At 51.1% G+C, this 13,330-nt stretch overlaps 6 protein-coding genes across 6 annotated transcripts; 3 read left to right on the plus strand and 3 right to left on the minus strand.

Moving 5' to 3' along the window:
* The first annotated feature begins 368 nt into the window (after positions 1–368).
* On the plus strand, positions 369–1,779 carry P174DRAFT_254901 (Fig1 domain-containing protein). Its single transcript, XM_024821469.1, has 4 exons — positions 369–640; positions 696–764; positions 817–1,144; positions 1,196–1,779. The coding sequence occupies exons 1-4, from the start codon at positions 610–612 to the stop codon at positions 1,572–1,574; spliced, it is 807 nt and encodes a 268-aa protein (XP_024680534.1). The 5' UTR covers positions 369–609; the 3' UTR covers positions 1,575–1,779.
* Positions 1,780–2,538: 759 nt separating this feature from the next.
* On the minus strand, positions 2,539–4,960 carry P174DRAFT_254931 (putative carboxylesterase). Its single transcript, XM_024821470.1, has 2 exons — positions 3,920–4,960; positions 2,539–3,869 (listed from the first exon to the last, which is right to left on the minus strand). Exons 1-2 carry the CDS (start codon positions 4,850–4,852, stop codon positions 2,727–2,729), a joined length of 2,076 nt encoding a protein of 691 aa, XP_024680535.1. The 5' UTR covers positions 4,853–4,960; the 3' UTR covers positions 2,539–2,726.
* Positions 4,961–6,335: 1,375 nt separating this feature from the next.
* P174DRAFT_462443 (rRNA 2'-O-methyltransferase fibrillarin-like protein) lies at positions 6,336–8,251 on the minus strand (the record flags this gene model as incomplete). The annotated part of the gene is made up of 5 exons (XM_024830125.1): positions 6,336–7,410; positions 7,464–7,732; positions 7,786–7,967; positions 8,021–8,068; positions 8,134–8,251. 5 exons carry the CDS (start codon positions 8,249–8,251, stop codon positions 6,336–6,338), a joined length of 1,692 nt encoding a protein of 563 aa, XP_024680536.1.
* Positions 8,252–8,444: 193 nt separating this feature from the next.
* Positions 8,445–9,777, plus strand: P174DRAFT_393553 (RING finger domain protein). The gene is made up of 2 exons (XM_024823599.1): positions 8,445–8,737; positions 8,801–9,777. Exons 1-2 carry the CDS (start codon positions 8,527–8,529, stop codon positions 9,670–9,672), a joined length of 1,083 nt encoding a protein of 360 aa, XP_024680537.1. The 5' UTR covers positions 8,445–8,526; the 3' UTR covers positions 9,673–9,777.
* On the minus strand, positions 9,739–11,537 carry sld2 (the record flags this gene model as incomplete). The annotated part of the gene is made up of 2 exons (XM_024831284.1): positions 9,739–11,326; positions 11,396–11,537. 2 exons carry the CDS (start codon positions 11,535–11,537, stop codon positions 9,855–9,857), a joined length of 1,614 nt encoding a protein of 537 aa, XP_024680538.1. The 3' UTR covers positions 9,739–9,854.
* Positions 11,538–12,340: 803 nt separating this feature from the next.
* Positions 12,341–13,251, plus strand: P174DRAFT_375335 (sucrase/ferredoxin-like domain-containing protein; the record flags this gene model as incomplete). The annotated part of the gene is made up of 2 exons (XM_024822620.1): positions 12,341–12,625; positions 12,667–13,251. 2 exons carry the CDS (start codon positions 12,341–12,343, stop codon positions 13,249–13,251), a joined length of 870 nt encoding a protein of 289 aa, XP_024680539.1.
* Between the last annotated feature and the right edge of the window lie 79 nt (positions 13,252–13,330).

A 13,330-nucleotide genomic window follows, 5' to 3' on the forward strand; every position in this document is an offset into this window, starting at 1 on the left:
ACTGTCCCTCGTTGTGAAAAATTAGAAGCTGAGAAGGAGGTTTAGTCCGCAACTGTGGAATTGTCCAGCTACGCTCCCTTCCCTCTCTTTCCCCTCCATACTTCTTCCTAACTATACCGTCTCTCATACTTGCCTGCTTTTGGCAACATACCTATCTTCGCCAAATCTGATATTCCAGACTGCTTTGGGTTGAGATTCTGACCATCTTGAATGAATAATCAGGTGTCATTCTTTGAAAGAAGCCACATTCTTTGAAAAGCTCCGTCAAGTTCGTCAACTATATCGCATTGAACGATTCGAGTGACCCATCCGAGCTTCGATCCACAACATCCACATTCCATACCACGTTGTCACAGCATTGTCAACTCAGCTGAACGTCTTATCTTATCTCAGTGATCAGATCCTCTACAAGGCAGCACGTGGTACTGACTGTACTCGAAGTCAACCGGCCTGCCACCAAGTTCGACTCGCTCAGAAACGTGTTGTGCCGCCGGCCTCGCCGTATAGTGACCAGCAGCGGCCGCTATAGACACTCCTTCTCGGGAGTCCGAGAAGTGAGTTACTCAGCGTGAAGGAAAGGCGCACGGGAGATCCGAATCTGCTCCCGCAATGGCTGTCAGAATTGGCGCCGGGCTTGCCCGTATGTTGTGCCCTTCCCGGTTGTTTAGTATCCCAGCATACTGACTATGCATCAGGGTTTATTCCGATGATTGGTTATCATCATGTGCTCATGATCATCATTGCTGTGGCGATCATTCTTCTCTGTGAGTTCTCCGTCTGCCACATGTCGTGCGGAATGTCGCTAACTTGTCCTAGCCTTACTACTGGCCGGATGTTCATCATCGTCACCGCAAATACCAGATATCTTCCTGATATCTTTATACTATGAGCGTTATAGTCCAGTCTTCGACAAGGCGCAGGTGGACCCTGGCGTGGTAACAGCGACGGCAAATATTGTTGGTGGCGCCGAAATGGAGGTCCGCGTGGGATATTTTGGTATCTGCGTTCAACCGGAAGGCGGAGCCTACATCTGCAACTCAAACGCCACGGCATTGGCCGAGATTGTAACCGTCGACCAAGATCCATTGAATCTAATCTGGGTGGCATCGACATTCAAGGACGCAGTCGTGTTCCCTTATTTGCTGTAAGTCCTTCGAACCCCGTCTGTCCGTGCGGCATTTGCTGACTCGTCCAGTATCGTTGCGGTCATCCTGGCCTTTCTCTGCTTTATCCTCCTGGCCACATTCCCCGGCTGGCACGAAGAGATCGATTCCACCGGCTCAGAACGAGAGGTCAAGCCATTTCCCTCGCGCCCCGTGTCCCAAACTGCCTTGGCGCTCATCTTCATCGCATCTGTCTTTGTGCTTGTATCGGTCCTATGGCAGCATACAGCATCAGTTGCTGCCACGACAATAGCGCAGGACATGGGCAATGGGAGCGTCAAGTCAGGAGTTGGAACGTCAGCCATGGTGCTTGGCTGGTTCGGCTTCGTCCTGTTAGTGGTCGTAACGATAGGTCTCTTGGTGATGATCTTGAGCATCAAACTGCTAAAGCAGTTGACGGATGAAGAATAAGCGCCACAATCCGCAGCACTCTTGCATTTTTGATGTTTTTACGACGCATGTTCTATGTTTAATTGATCGTCATGTTTACACGAAAGGCACACGAATAATAACGACAACTGGGACTGGGAAACGTGGTATGGAAAGGAACTACAAGATTCATAAAATGGACGTCCTGTTACGTCTACAGGACGAATTAGGCTGTCTTCCACAGGCACTTGGAAAGTACATTCAGCCTTTGTTAGATGACTTGTGTGACGGATTTTTTTTTGATTTCTTCTCATGTATAAAAGATGAACCCCCTTTGTTTTTGCCACTTTCTTGACTTGTGCGGTATTTGAATCATCACTCGACATGGATGGGAAATGGACATAACAGGGTGATGACTGCGTTTCTAGTTGTGAGATCTGTGTGCTTGCATGTCAATGTTTTGACAATGATTCAACAATTACCATATGAATCAAGATGATAGATGAATTCATGCTACCAAGCGATACATATATTTGCATGTCTTGCGGATCATGTAAACAAATGGCATGGGACATCACACCCCCGCTGCCATGTACTAACTGATCTGATCCTAGATACACTATATGAATAATTGGCCAAGGTCGCTTAGCATCCACCAGGCCATTGCTCCCATTTGCAGCCCAGCAGAGCCAATAAGTTATCGCGGAATGGGGTCTCCAAGACCAAAGTTGCCTGTAGCTCAGATTGTATTCCGTATGGAGAAGGATGATATGATAGTAAGGGTGTATCAACAATGAGATGTTATATATGAGTTCCATTTATACTTAATCCTCCAAGTCTTCGTTAAAGTCCAAGTAGGAATGACAGGGCCTTGTCATAGCTCCCAGCAGGGTGTTGATAATGCAGGCATCCACTTCAGATGGATTGTAGATTTTGCAACTCTGCTGATCTAGTTCTGGTGCACCGTTCGTGCCATAATGTATATGAGTATATGATGGGAACCCTGTTATGGGCATAAATGCTATGATGTCGTCGTCCGGCCATTTACAAGCGTTGTCGACAACGACCCCGTCAATGTATTAGATCGGTTGATTTCTCTGCGTTGACTTTGGGTAGAGTCAATTCCCATTGGAATGTGTTAACCGGTAACCGATCCAATGGATCCAAGTCCAATTACTTGACAACGGGTCAAAGTTAACGGAAGTAATACGTGATCGGGTAACCCAAGAATTCACACTGCGCCAGATCCTGGAAAGGAGCTTGCACACTAGGATAGTCGAGGAGTTGCAACGGTCCCTCGGAGTGAGTTACCGGCTCCCATCGATCAAAATTGTTGACGGCGTCCAGTGTTTGCTTATACCCGCGCGCCTGGAGGTACTCCGGCGCAGGGTTCGGTTGGCCGGATCGAACAAACTCGGCAAAGTAGGCAGACACGAGCTGCATGGAAAAGAGATCAAGGGGTTCGCGCAGGGTGGTGAGCGTTCCGAAGACCCAGGGCAGATCTGCGCCGTGAAGACGGAAGTAGGGCAGCTCCGGGTCGCCATTGGGGAACTCTGGCGTTGCAGGAGGGCCGCCGAGAGTGTTAGGGTCGTAGCCACCGGTTGTCCTCTGCATCTGGTAGAAGTATGAAGGCTGGAACACCCCAGAGGTAACACCAGCAAATACAGTGGCCTGATCGATACAACGGAATTGCAAGTCTGTCGCTACCCGTTGGGACACGTTAAAAGAGTCCAGCGTTACGTTACCCGTATCGTGGTATGGGAATAGACCCGAGTCGATGACAGATTGGGCATATTTCTCACTGATACCTAGGGCTGCTTGGATGCCTTCAAGCTCGGAACTAACAGGAGTTTTGGGGTACGTGCTGAACGAAGCGCCGTCGTCTGCAACAATGCCGAACATGACCGGCACGTTGGAAGTGGTGACCTCTTTCCGAAGTAGATCGAGCTCCTTTGTTGTCACATAATGGCCGTCTTGAACGACGTAACGCGCAACAGTCTGCAATCCAACCAGGGTCGACGCAGGAACACGCCTAAGGCAAGAGATCTTATGTTCAAGACTGCCGCTGTTGCAGCCTGCTTCAGAGAAGATTTGCGGACCCGCGAGCTTATACGACTCGTCGATTGAGAGATATGAACTGTATGTCGTTGCGTAGTCGCTCTCCAGCCCTAGCCCAGCACCGCCGCCCAGGTTCGACATGGCAATGGCGCCTTGGAATTTTCCTGAAGCAGGAGGAGACCCTAGGAGCACTCTAACCGAGCCGGCGCCGGCCGATTCACCGATGATGGTGATCTTCTTTGGATCACCTCCGAATTGCGCGATATTCTTAATAGTCCACTGTGACCGTTAGTCGTGGGGGTATCTATAGGAAAAAGAGGGAATAGTACCTCAAGGGCGAGAATCTGGTCTGCGATTCCATAGTTCCCGGTGATATCAGTCCCAGGAATAGCCAGAAATCCCAGTGTCGACAGCCGATAGTTGAATGTGACAACCACGAGGTCCTCGCGTGATGCCAGATTCCCACCATCTGTAAGAGGATCCGCGCCTGTTCCTCCAGTAAAGCCACCGCCATGAATCCAGAACATGACAGGCTTCAGGCCGTCTCGCGATCCCTTCTTGGGTATGTAAGGCGTTTGGATGTTCAGGTACAGACAGTCTTCACTGCCGCCGCTGCCCTGAGCACATGCAGAACCGTAGTTGGTCGCGCGGATGGTCTTTCCTCTGTGCGAATAGAGCGTTGCGTGCTGGAAGCGCCGAGGAGGGTCGGCATATGGAATACCTAAGAAGCGAAACGACTTTTGATCGCGGAAACCGATATACGAGTTGCCTTCGGACATTACTCGCAGCTGCTTCGGACGACTGTCTGTGTCCTCAATCACGGAATCGTTGCCTGTCTGGGTGCACAAAACGGGAAGCCTTGCATTTCGCCGCGGAAAGTTGGAGACAGTAAAATCATCCGAGTCTTTGGGAACGGAAAGCACGCCTTCACGAATATAAAAGTGTGCGTCCGAATTTGTTTTTCCTGTGTGTGCAAGCCATGAAAAGAGATGCTTGAAATCCTCTTTGTGGTCTCGAAGGCTTGTCTGGGAGATCAGTGTCTCTCCGAATTCCTGACATGCATCACGCACATCTTGCTGGTGCATTGGGTCAAGTAGGATCGCACCGATGTGGTTTGAGGCGTCCGATGCATTCAAATTGTTCTGATAGAGGAGCGTGAGAGAAGTCATCTCGTTGGCCACAGAAACATGCTGCGCAACGAGTCCGACCACAGTAGGGACAATACTCCCAAGGATGAAGGAACGCATCATCATTGTTATCATGTTGATTGATGATTTCTCATGCCATCGTCTTGCATTGAAACAATAGGAAAGGCGTCTTATCGACAGTTCCTGCTCGGGAAAAGTATTGTTCGACAGTGTTCGACAGTAAAGTTACACCTCACAACTGACCCCTTATCAGAAGTCCTCTCCGCAAGAGCTATGGGGCCGCTCTGTGTATTTGAGTCCCCGCAGAATCTGAATAGATTGCAATGGGAACTAGGGGGATCCCTCACAAACCCGTGGAGTCACCTGGAGACGGCAATCAGCCGGTAGGAAAAGGGACTTCGGTCCGGAAGCATGCTGATTTGGCCATCTAGGGCTAAAATCGACGAAAATAAGCCCCCCAGGGCGAAGGGCCTGTATTAAAGCCAAGCGCATTGAATAATTAAATCGTATTTGCCTCCTAGCCATCGTGGGAGTCCAACTTTAGCCGAGACTCAATCTCGACCCTCGAAAGGGAGTCACCAGACATTCCGATTCTGCAGTGCAGCCGACTAACGGAGAATCGACCAGTTCGAGTACGGCGTCAGTGCGACCTGAGATTTTAGCCAAAGTTTGGGGCTACCCTCGTTCCTTAACGAGATGAACTCATTTCTCCTAGATTGGGTCTGTTTAACAGCCAAGAAGGGTCTAATTAGCCACATGGCGCTAATATAGCGGAACCCGCAAGAGGGGGAAATGCAACGAGTTGAGGGTGGACAGGCAGGAAAGGTCTAGATTCCAGGGACCGAATGTGCGCGAGAATGTTTCTTGCCTGGAGAAGGTCTGATCATCTGAGGAATGTGTTGTAAAGGATAGATAGATCCTCAGGGAGGACAGAGAGTAGTAGTCTGGATAGACATGGAGACGATAGTGGAGCTTCGATCCCCTTTCGATCCTTCTTAAATGACTCGGAGGTTTAGCTTTTTTAGACAGGCACTAGATAGATATCTATGAAGTTGTCCATCTAGAAAGAAAAGAAAAGAACGCCACTGTTCAGGCAAAAGTATCCGATGATCCGATGGACTGATGCACGGTTGTTTCTGCAGTCTGCCTCCTGCAGCGGTTTTCGGTTGCATATTCCATTCTGAATGGCTCCCCCTGGCAAGCTAAACCGACAGACAGAAACAGGGGACACAGTAGGATGTAACAGGTAGACGGAGACACGTTCCATATATTTCAGGACTACGCCCTGTATCACTTTCAAATACCTAGTTGCTAATTGTAAGAGAATACGAGAAATGCCACGGCTGGTGATCTGCAACATAACGTCCGGTGGATTCATTTCGACCCAGAAGCCAGATACTAAACTTCCCAAGGAATGTCAAAGGGCGAGTACAAAGGCCGCCATGCTGGATCAATCAATTGAAAGGCATCATTTCACACCCCAGATAAGACTCCGACGCCGAGATCGACCACAGGAACAATGGATATTATCAAAGACAAATAAGATGCAGCAATTCCCATGGAAATAAACCCTAATCGCCAGCTCAGTATTAGTAGTTCATGACAGGTCCAGCGCCGCCCCCGGTCCAGGCTTGTCTTCGTAACCGGCATCATATCCAGCGTGGTCATCCAAGGATCGATAGCCAGCAGGACCGCCATCGCGCCCACGCCCGCCTCGACCACGCCCGCCTCCTCGACTTGAGTGGCCCTTACCACGGGGAGCTCCTCCCCGGCCGCGACCACCGCGGTGCGAGCCACCACGACGTGGTCCATCATCATGATGGCGGCTGTTCCCTCCATAACGGGAATTATAGTATGGCTGTGGCCTCGTCTGGGATAGCGGCTCATCATTCTGACTGGATTGCGGATACAGGATATCCTGATCACGTTCTTGCTGATGGCGTCTCTTGCGGTTCTTGTTCAAGAACTGACTCTCCCATTCGCCCTCATGGGGATTCTCTTCTTCCACACGCAAAACAACTTTCTCACCAACAACAGTTTCAAAAGTCAGAGCTTTCTCAGCTGGTACAGGATGCCAGTTCTGAATCTTGCCTGCATCAATAGGACGAGCGCCTTTGCGCACAGCTAGAACTATCACGGGTAGTGGATTCTCTGTGTAGTACTTCTCCGTCGCGGGAACAGGGGCCACTCGAGCAGCCCACACCTTGTTCTCAAAGACGGCAGTCCCAGTGACCTGCCAGGTGAGCTTCTTGCCAATGCCGCCGACCTTGTTCAGAATAGATCGAGGGGCAGGGCGCGGGGTAATGAGGATACTGTTAGCCATATACTTCACATCATTGGATTCAGCAAGCCCAGAAGGCAGAAGCGGGGTCAGTAGTTGGCTGATCAACCGATTCGAGTCTGCGTTAGATATAAGATATCCAGTGTAGAAAATGGTGCGCTTGATGCGCAGACGACCATATGGCGACCGTGTCGCATTCGATGTAGCTTCGCGGATTGACTTATTGTGGGAGTTGATCATACGCTGTACCTCGGCAGTTTCAACTACAGGGGAGAGGAAGGTGCATCCTTCCGCGACCTGAATCACCTCCGCATTGATCGGCTTCCGCGGTGCTGGCACAACCTGCAGCGACCTGTTCAAATCCTCGAAGAAGTCTCGGAAGCCCTTGACACTAAGCAACGAATGAGTGATCTCTCAGGCACCGGCGTCTGACAAGAGGCTTACTGTTTCACTCGATCTTCATAGACCCGAATCTCGTCGGCCTGTTCATAAGTGAGAACGAGGTCTTGAAGGAAGGTCTGCTTGAACTCCATGGTGGTTGAGAAGCGTTCGCTGTTGGGTCCCACTTCAGGCTTGAGACAGATGAGGTCAAACTCCAGCTTTCTGCTGTCCACCATGCGTCGAATAAGGTCCGCGAAGCCATTCTCACTTCGGCCCGTCAGAAGTACTGTGAGGGCGTCCTTTTGCTCCATACTCAGCTTGACCAGCCGTACCTGCGGCCAGTCAGCGAACCATACCAAACCATCCTAGACATTTCAAGTCACACAATCTGTTCATTCCACCAGCCATCCCAAGCTCGCGGCTCCTCCTTTTCCATGCCTTCTCCTGTAGCTGCGAGCAATGCCGGGTCGTGCCACCATCCTCCATTGGTAAAACTTTCGAGGCTTTGTAGAAATCCGATCGTCGGGCCGTTCCAAAGTTGCGGATTCGGCAAGGGACTCAGGAATACTGCATAATATGAGCTTCGAAATACAGAAGCAACTGCGAAAGGGAGCTCTCACAGGTGTTGTCGAAGTCGTACACATGAATAGCTCTTACCTGCGATACCGCTGTTGTATGGAGAGTTAGTAATGAAGCTCAAGATATTTAGTCCAGGCGAAAACAGATCTCCTACCTGGTAAATCTCTGTTGATGATGGACCAGCGCTTCAACCCTGTTATGGTACGTGAGATAAGTTGATTGCCATTCGCATGGTTCAAGAAGCCATTTCCATTGGCTTTCCCTCGTGCCATACTTGCGGCAGAGCTAAGAGGAGCAAAGTAATTTTCAGCGATGGCAGATTTGGCAGACCTCATCATTTTTCCACCATGGTTCCAGCGTTGCGAGTTGCGTTGGTGAATCTCAAGGAAGTCGACTCGCCGCAAGTTTTGGTTTTTCCCGCCACAACGTGACCGCCGCCCGCAGTAATAGTATCAACCGAGCGGCTTTCTCTCTTCGCCGATGACATTCATTTCACCAAAACTGCCACAGATCGATTCCCTTAAGTTGGAAATTAGTCTAATGTCTGATGTCTAGAGATGTCGACGTGCGACAGGAGATCCTGCAGAAGACGCTCCAAGAAGTAGCGCAAGAGGACAATGGTGACGATGTGGCTAACCCATGCGTCATCTGCCTGGAAGCAATCACAGAACCAGCTGTCACGGTGCCTTGCGCACATGCGAATTTCGACTTTTTATGTATTGTGAGCTGGCTGGAACAGCGCCGCAACTGTCCGTTATGTATGCCTCCCTATCTCTGCAATCGACCCTCGCTTTCGGTTCACTTTATACTGACATTCGTAGGCAAGAGTGATGTTCACATTGTCAAGTACGAGCTTGAGAACCCTCAAGGACCGAAGTTTTACAAACTACCTCCCGTTCCTCCATCCGCTGCCAATGCGCCTGTCTCGATACCTGCTCATCGCAGAGGGCGATTACCCCGTGGTCCTCGCCACCGACGACGCCCCGCAGAAAGCCCACGACCTCAGGAGCCGGACGATCCCATTATAAGGCGGCAATATGTCTACCGTCATCAGCTTTACTCTCTCAGAGTCGGCTCGAACCGACTCTCTCAGTACCGCGAACTATCGCCGGAATCGTTCAATCGTGACGAAGAGCTGGTCTCTCGGGCACGGAAATGGATACGGCGTGAGCTCAGGGTGTTTACTTTCTTGAATCCGGAAGAAGAGGCTGAACCAGGCCCTAGTCGGGTGGCTCGGCCTGGACAGCAGCGCCTTGGGAGCCGACGGGGGAATAATGCCGAGTTCTTACTCGAGTATGTTATTGCGATTCTCCGCACTGTTGATATCAAGGGCAGTGCGGGGCAGGCTGAAGAGCTCTTGCGCGATTTCCTAGGGAGAGACAATGCGCGCTTGTTCTTGCATGAGTTGCAGGCCTGGTTGCGGAGTCCTTACACGTCTCTGGAGGATTGGGATCGCCACGTTCAGTACGAGGATACTACTCCTGGTGGTCCTTTGGCACGCCCAGCTGGGGGAGACTCTGGGGTCTCTGATCGGACAGCGACGCCGGTCTACCGAGGCGCACAACGCTCATTCCGCGGGAGAGTATCAAAACCTCACCGGCCCCGGGGATACCAATCCCCAGGTAGATCGAGAGATGCCTTGGCGCAAGCGAGACGGCTACAATATGCGCGGGACAGATATATTCCTGACTAATACGTGGAAGGCCGGGAGATCACTTGTGGTTACGGAATAATGAGGCATGTCAGATAGAATAACGCTGTAAAATATAGACTAATGCATATATGGCCAAGTGGTATCTTCAATGCTGTATGTGTTGTAGTCATTCCTCGTGAGTACAGTGGATGCAGACCTTGCGTGGCCGATTCCGCCCCCGCCTATCTCCTGCGAAAGCGTCCAGCGCCCCGGCCTTTACTGTTCTTGTTTCGAATCTTCAAAGAGCGGTAGTTTGCATGCGCCTCTGGGTTCACCTTGCGCGCACGAACCCTTTTGGTCTCCTCTTCTTCAACCACCGGCCTGGTGGCTTTCGCCGGGCGTTCTGCTGGCTGTGGCTGGACAACCCCGATAGCTTCCTTCATCTTCTCCGAGAAGCTCTTGCTCTTCGTGACAGGTTTGATATCCTCCCCGTAGTCAGGATCGGAATCAAGGTCTGGCTCCGACATGGTGTGAAGCGAGACTTGATCATCTTCATCGTCAAAGTTCTCATCTTGACTTTCACCAAAGGCTGCGTCGAGCGTCCTCGGCTGCTGTGTCTCGGCGACTGCTGCAGGCTCTGCGGCATTGTCATCAGCAGCATGGTGTTCGCTTTCATCGTCCGACGTCGAGCCCTGCGGCTTTGAGGCCGGCTTCGAGATGACAGGTTTCATGCGCACCCTACGCGTTGTACGCTTCTGCCCCTTCTTCTTCCAGGGCCGTCCGATGTTTTCAGCGGGCGCCTGGCTATCGGCGACTTCGACGTTCAGTGCTGCCTGTTCCGCCTCAATCTCGCGGAGGACGTCCAGTTCGTCTTCCATCCGTTCCTCTTCCATGTCGCGTAGTCCTTGCACTAGCGCCGAGAGTCCCTTTCCAACAAATTGGGGCGGTTTGCGCACGGCGATCGGACTCAGGCCGTTGGGATTGGTAGAGCGAGAGGCGGCGTATCGTGCTGAGTTTGACCGTCGCAGGAACGACGGCGTCCCGGACCCGGTCACGTCGTTGGCGGTGCCCTCGGGATTGGTCTGGGAGTCCTGATTCCTTTCGCTAATATGGTTGTAATCCTCAACCATTGCGGAATAGCGGAGCGTGGTCGGGGTCGCGAATAGCGCTGACAACATCCACTTCTTCCCGGACGATGCGGGAGTGCGTCCGGCTCTGGGGCTCTCATCTTCTCCGTCTTCGTCTTCTTCCATGATTGTGTCCATAGTCTTTCGTTTCGACGGGGTCTGGACATTTGCGGTACGTACGCTTGCCACGCGATCTGCTGAGGGCGTTGCTGTGCTTCCGCCGGATTCTGATAAGAGGTCGAAAAGACCTAGAGCCTTTCCGTCGCGTTGAGGGGTAGGGCCGATGGCTGTTTTTAGCGGTGTACGGTGCGTTGATGGACTGAAGAGTCTGCGCAATGCCGTAGGTGAGATATAGGGATCGATCTGGGAAGGATGCGAATTTGAGACTCGATTCTTAGAAGGCGTCTCGAAAGCACCTTTGGCGGTTTTTTGTGGCGTAGATGCATTCTGAGCAGTATCCGGGCCATCCTTCGATGTGTGTTTGCGTTTCTTAGGTCGTTCTTCTAACTGGACAGATTTTGGGTCGTCTGAGTTTCCTGAGGACGATTCGAGTGCTTTCAGTCGAGAGTACTCTTTGTATTTGGCAGCTGTTTATGGTGCAGTGTCAGTGTTCTCCGCGTAAGAGTATGACTCCAGTTAATTGAAGGTGAAAATACCGATCTCAGGAACCTTCTTGATATCATTCCGCTCTGCTTTCCTCCCACCGTTTTGCGCTGCAAAGGCCCTCTCCCACTCTTTCAGTTCGGCGCGCAAATTGGCGGATTGGGTCACGATCTCAGAGATGGCGACACTCGCCATTTTTCATGTCCGGCCTCAATTGATCATCAGATCTTATCGCAGTGACAGTTTCCTGGAACGGATATCAGTGGTTCAGGCATATCTTCTGCTGAGCGGGCAAGTCGACCGGCCCTTGACGCGGTCGCGAATCAATTAACGCGGGTTTGACAGCGCGGGTGACGTAGACGTAGCGCGTCACTACCACTGAACAGTCACATGACAGCCTCAACGGGAAAGACGTAGGGCATAGGGCATAGGGCAGTTTTCGAGGGTTATCCTCGTGTGTTTTCTTTGATGCAATTGAGGTAAATCAGAACTTGGGAAAGGTTTGCTTTATTTGATTGTGCCTTTGTGTGGCTGCATACCTGGTGCAGACTGAGATGTGAATTAGCAAATAATGAAGCAGAGTTAGCTGTATTGAAAGGTGCTGGCCACAGCGCAGTAAGCCTACTCGAATCACCTTGCATTTCGCAGAGACAATGAACTACATGCGACGTGAGTTTATATGGTGCCAAAAATGCACCGTGACTACTAGTAAGACAGGCGATTGGGCATCTCCAGACCGAGAACATATTCTGGCCCGAAGCTGGTCTTTGAGGCAGCAACTTTCGGGGATAACGCCAGCTCGGGATTTTCGGTCTTATGCAGCTCGGAGTTGACGCATTGGAAAGTATTTATAATAGGAGTGGTAGTCAGATAACCCTTGACCATTGTCGCCTGTGTTCTTCAGATTTATTTGACGGCCATCAGATAAACTCCTCTCTATTTTGTTGATCATAATCATCTACGGAGTAGCCCAGTCGCGATCGCAGATCCCGACCACGATGTTACGAGCACTCTTGTCATTTGGTCAGCGCAACACAGAGTATATCTTTCCAACCGTTGATCCAACAAAGGATGGACCAGACTGCAAGCAAGATTGCGTCGATTGCACGGTCGAATTCCCGTCCAAGGTGAAAATCGAGAGCCTGACGCCGCTCTATGGACACATCAAACGATTTGATACACACGTGCTGGTGGCTACGGGAAAGTCAGACTGGGTTGAAAGAGTGACGCAAGAAAAGGGCAGCTTGATGGAAGCATTGGACTCTGTCAAGCCGCGACAAGGTGTACGTCTCTCGCCAGGGCTTTAGGTATCGTCTTCTGACAGATCCAGCGAATGATGATATCTGCGTCAAATCTCCGCTCGCCAGAGGACCTAGAGACCGAGAAGGACAACAAGGGAAATACAGTTCTGATTCTACCGTCATTCACGTTTGTGGACTGCGTGAAGACCGAGGATGTGCGAGAGCTGGTTGACCGCTACATCGACACACCGCAGGACGCTGCAACCTCACAGTCGGATTCTGCACTTATGTCACGACCGTGCGAGTATGATTACGTCGTGCTCTTGTGCTCGCATAAGAGGCGAGACGCCCGTTGTGGAATCACAGCGCCGTTGATCAAGAAAGAGCTTGAAAGACATCTGCGTCCTCTTGACCTATATCGCGATGCACATGACGAGCGCCCCGGGGGCGTCGGGATATTCTTCGTCTCACATGTCGGTGGTCATAAATTCGCGGCTAATGTTATGATTTATCGCAAGAAGGAGCAGCAGATGATCTGGCTGGCGCGGGTCCGGCCGGAACATTGCGAGGGTATTGTGAAATACACCCTTTTGCAGGGCAAAGTGGTACATCCGGAGAGTCAGCTTAGGGGAGGGTTTGATCGACTTCGAGAATTGACGAGTTGGTGATTAGATAATGGTAGAGTGATTAAGAAACCTTAGCCTTACTAATTTAAATGAGAATTGGAATAACAGACGAGGAGATAAC

Source organism: Aspergillus novofumigatus (genome assembly GCF_002847465.1).
Source record: "Aspergillus novofumigatus IBT 16806 chromosome Unknown P174scaffold_6, whole genome shotgun sequence".
Lineage (NCBI taxonomy): Eukaryota > Fungi > Ascomycota > Eurotiomycetes > Eurotiales > Aspergillaceae > Aspergillus > Aspergillus novofumigatus.

Excerpts from the sequence above, each read along its gene's own strand:
- P174DRAFT_254901 (XM_024821469.1), top strand. The coding sequence starts at position 610 with ATGGCTGTCAGAATTGGCGCCGGGCTTGCCC. Across the intron at positions 641-695 it reads AATTGGCGCCGGGCTTGCCC|GGTTTATTCCGATGATTGGT; the intron begins GTATGTTGTGCC and ends ACTATGCATCAG. Across the intron at positions 765-816 it reads TGTGGCGATCATTCTTCTCT|CCTTACTACTGGCCGGATGT; the intron begins GTGAGTTCTCCG and ends AACTTGTCCTAG.
- P174DRAFT_393553 (XM_024823599.1), top strand. The coding sequence starts at position 8,527 with ATGTCTAGAGATGTCGACGTGCGACAGGAGATCCTGCAGAAGACGCTC. Across the intron at positions 8,738-8,800 it reads GCGCCGCAACTGTCCGTTAT|GCAAGAGTGATGTTCACATT; the intron begins GTATGCCTCCCT and ends TGACATTCGTAG.
- P174DRAFT_254931 (XM_024821470.1), bottom strand. The coding sequence starts at position 4,852 with ATGATAACAATGATGATGCGTTCCTTCATCCTTGGGAGTATTGTCCCT. Across the intron at positions 3,870-3,919 it reads ACCAGATTCTCGCCCTTGAG|TGGACTATTAAGAATATCGC; the intron begins GTACTATTCCCT and ends TAACGGTCACAG.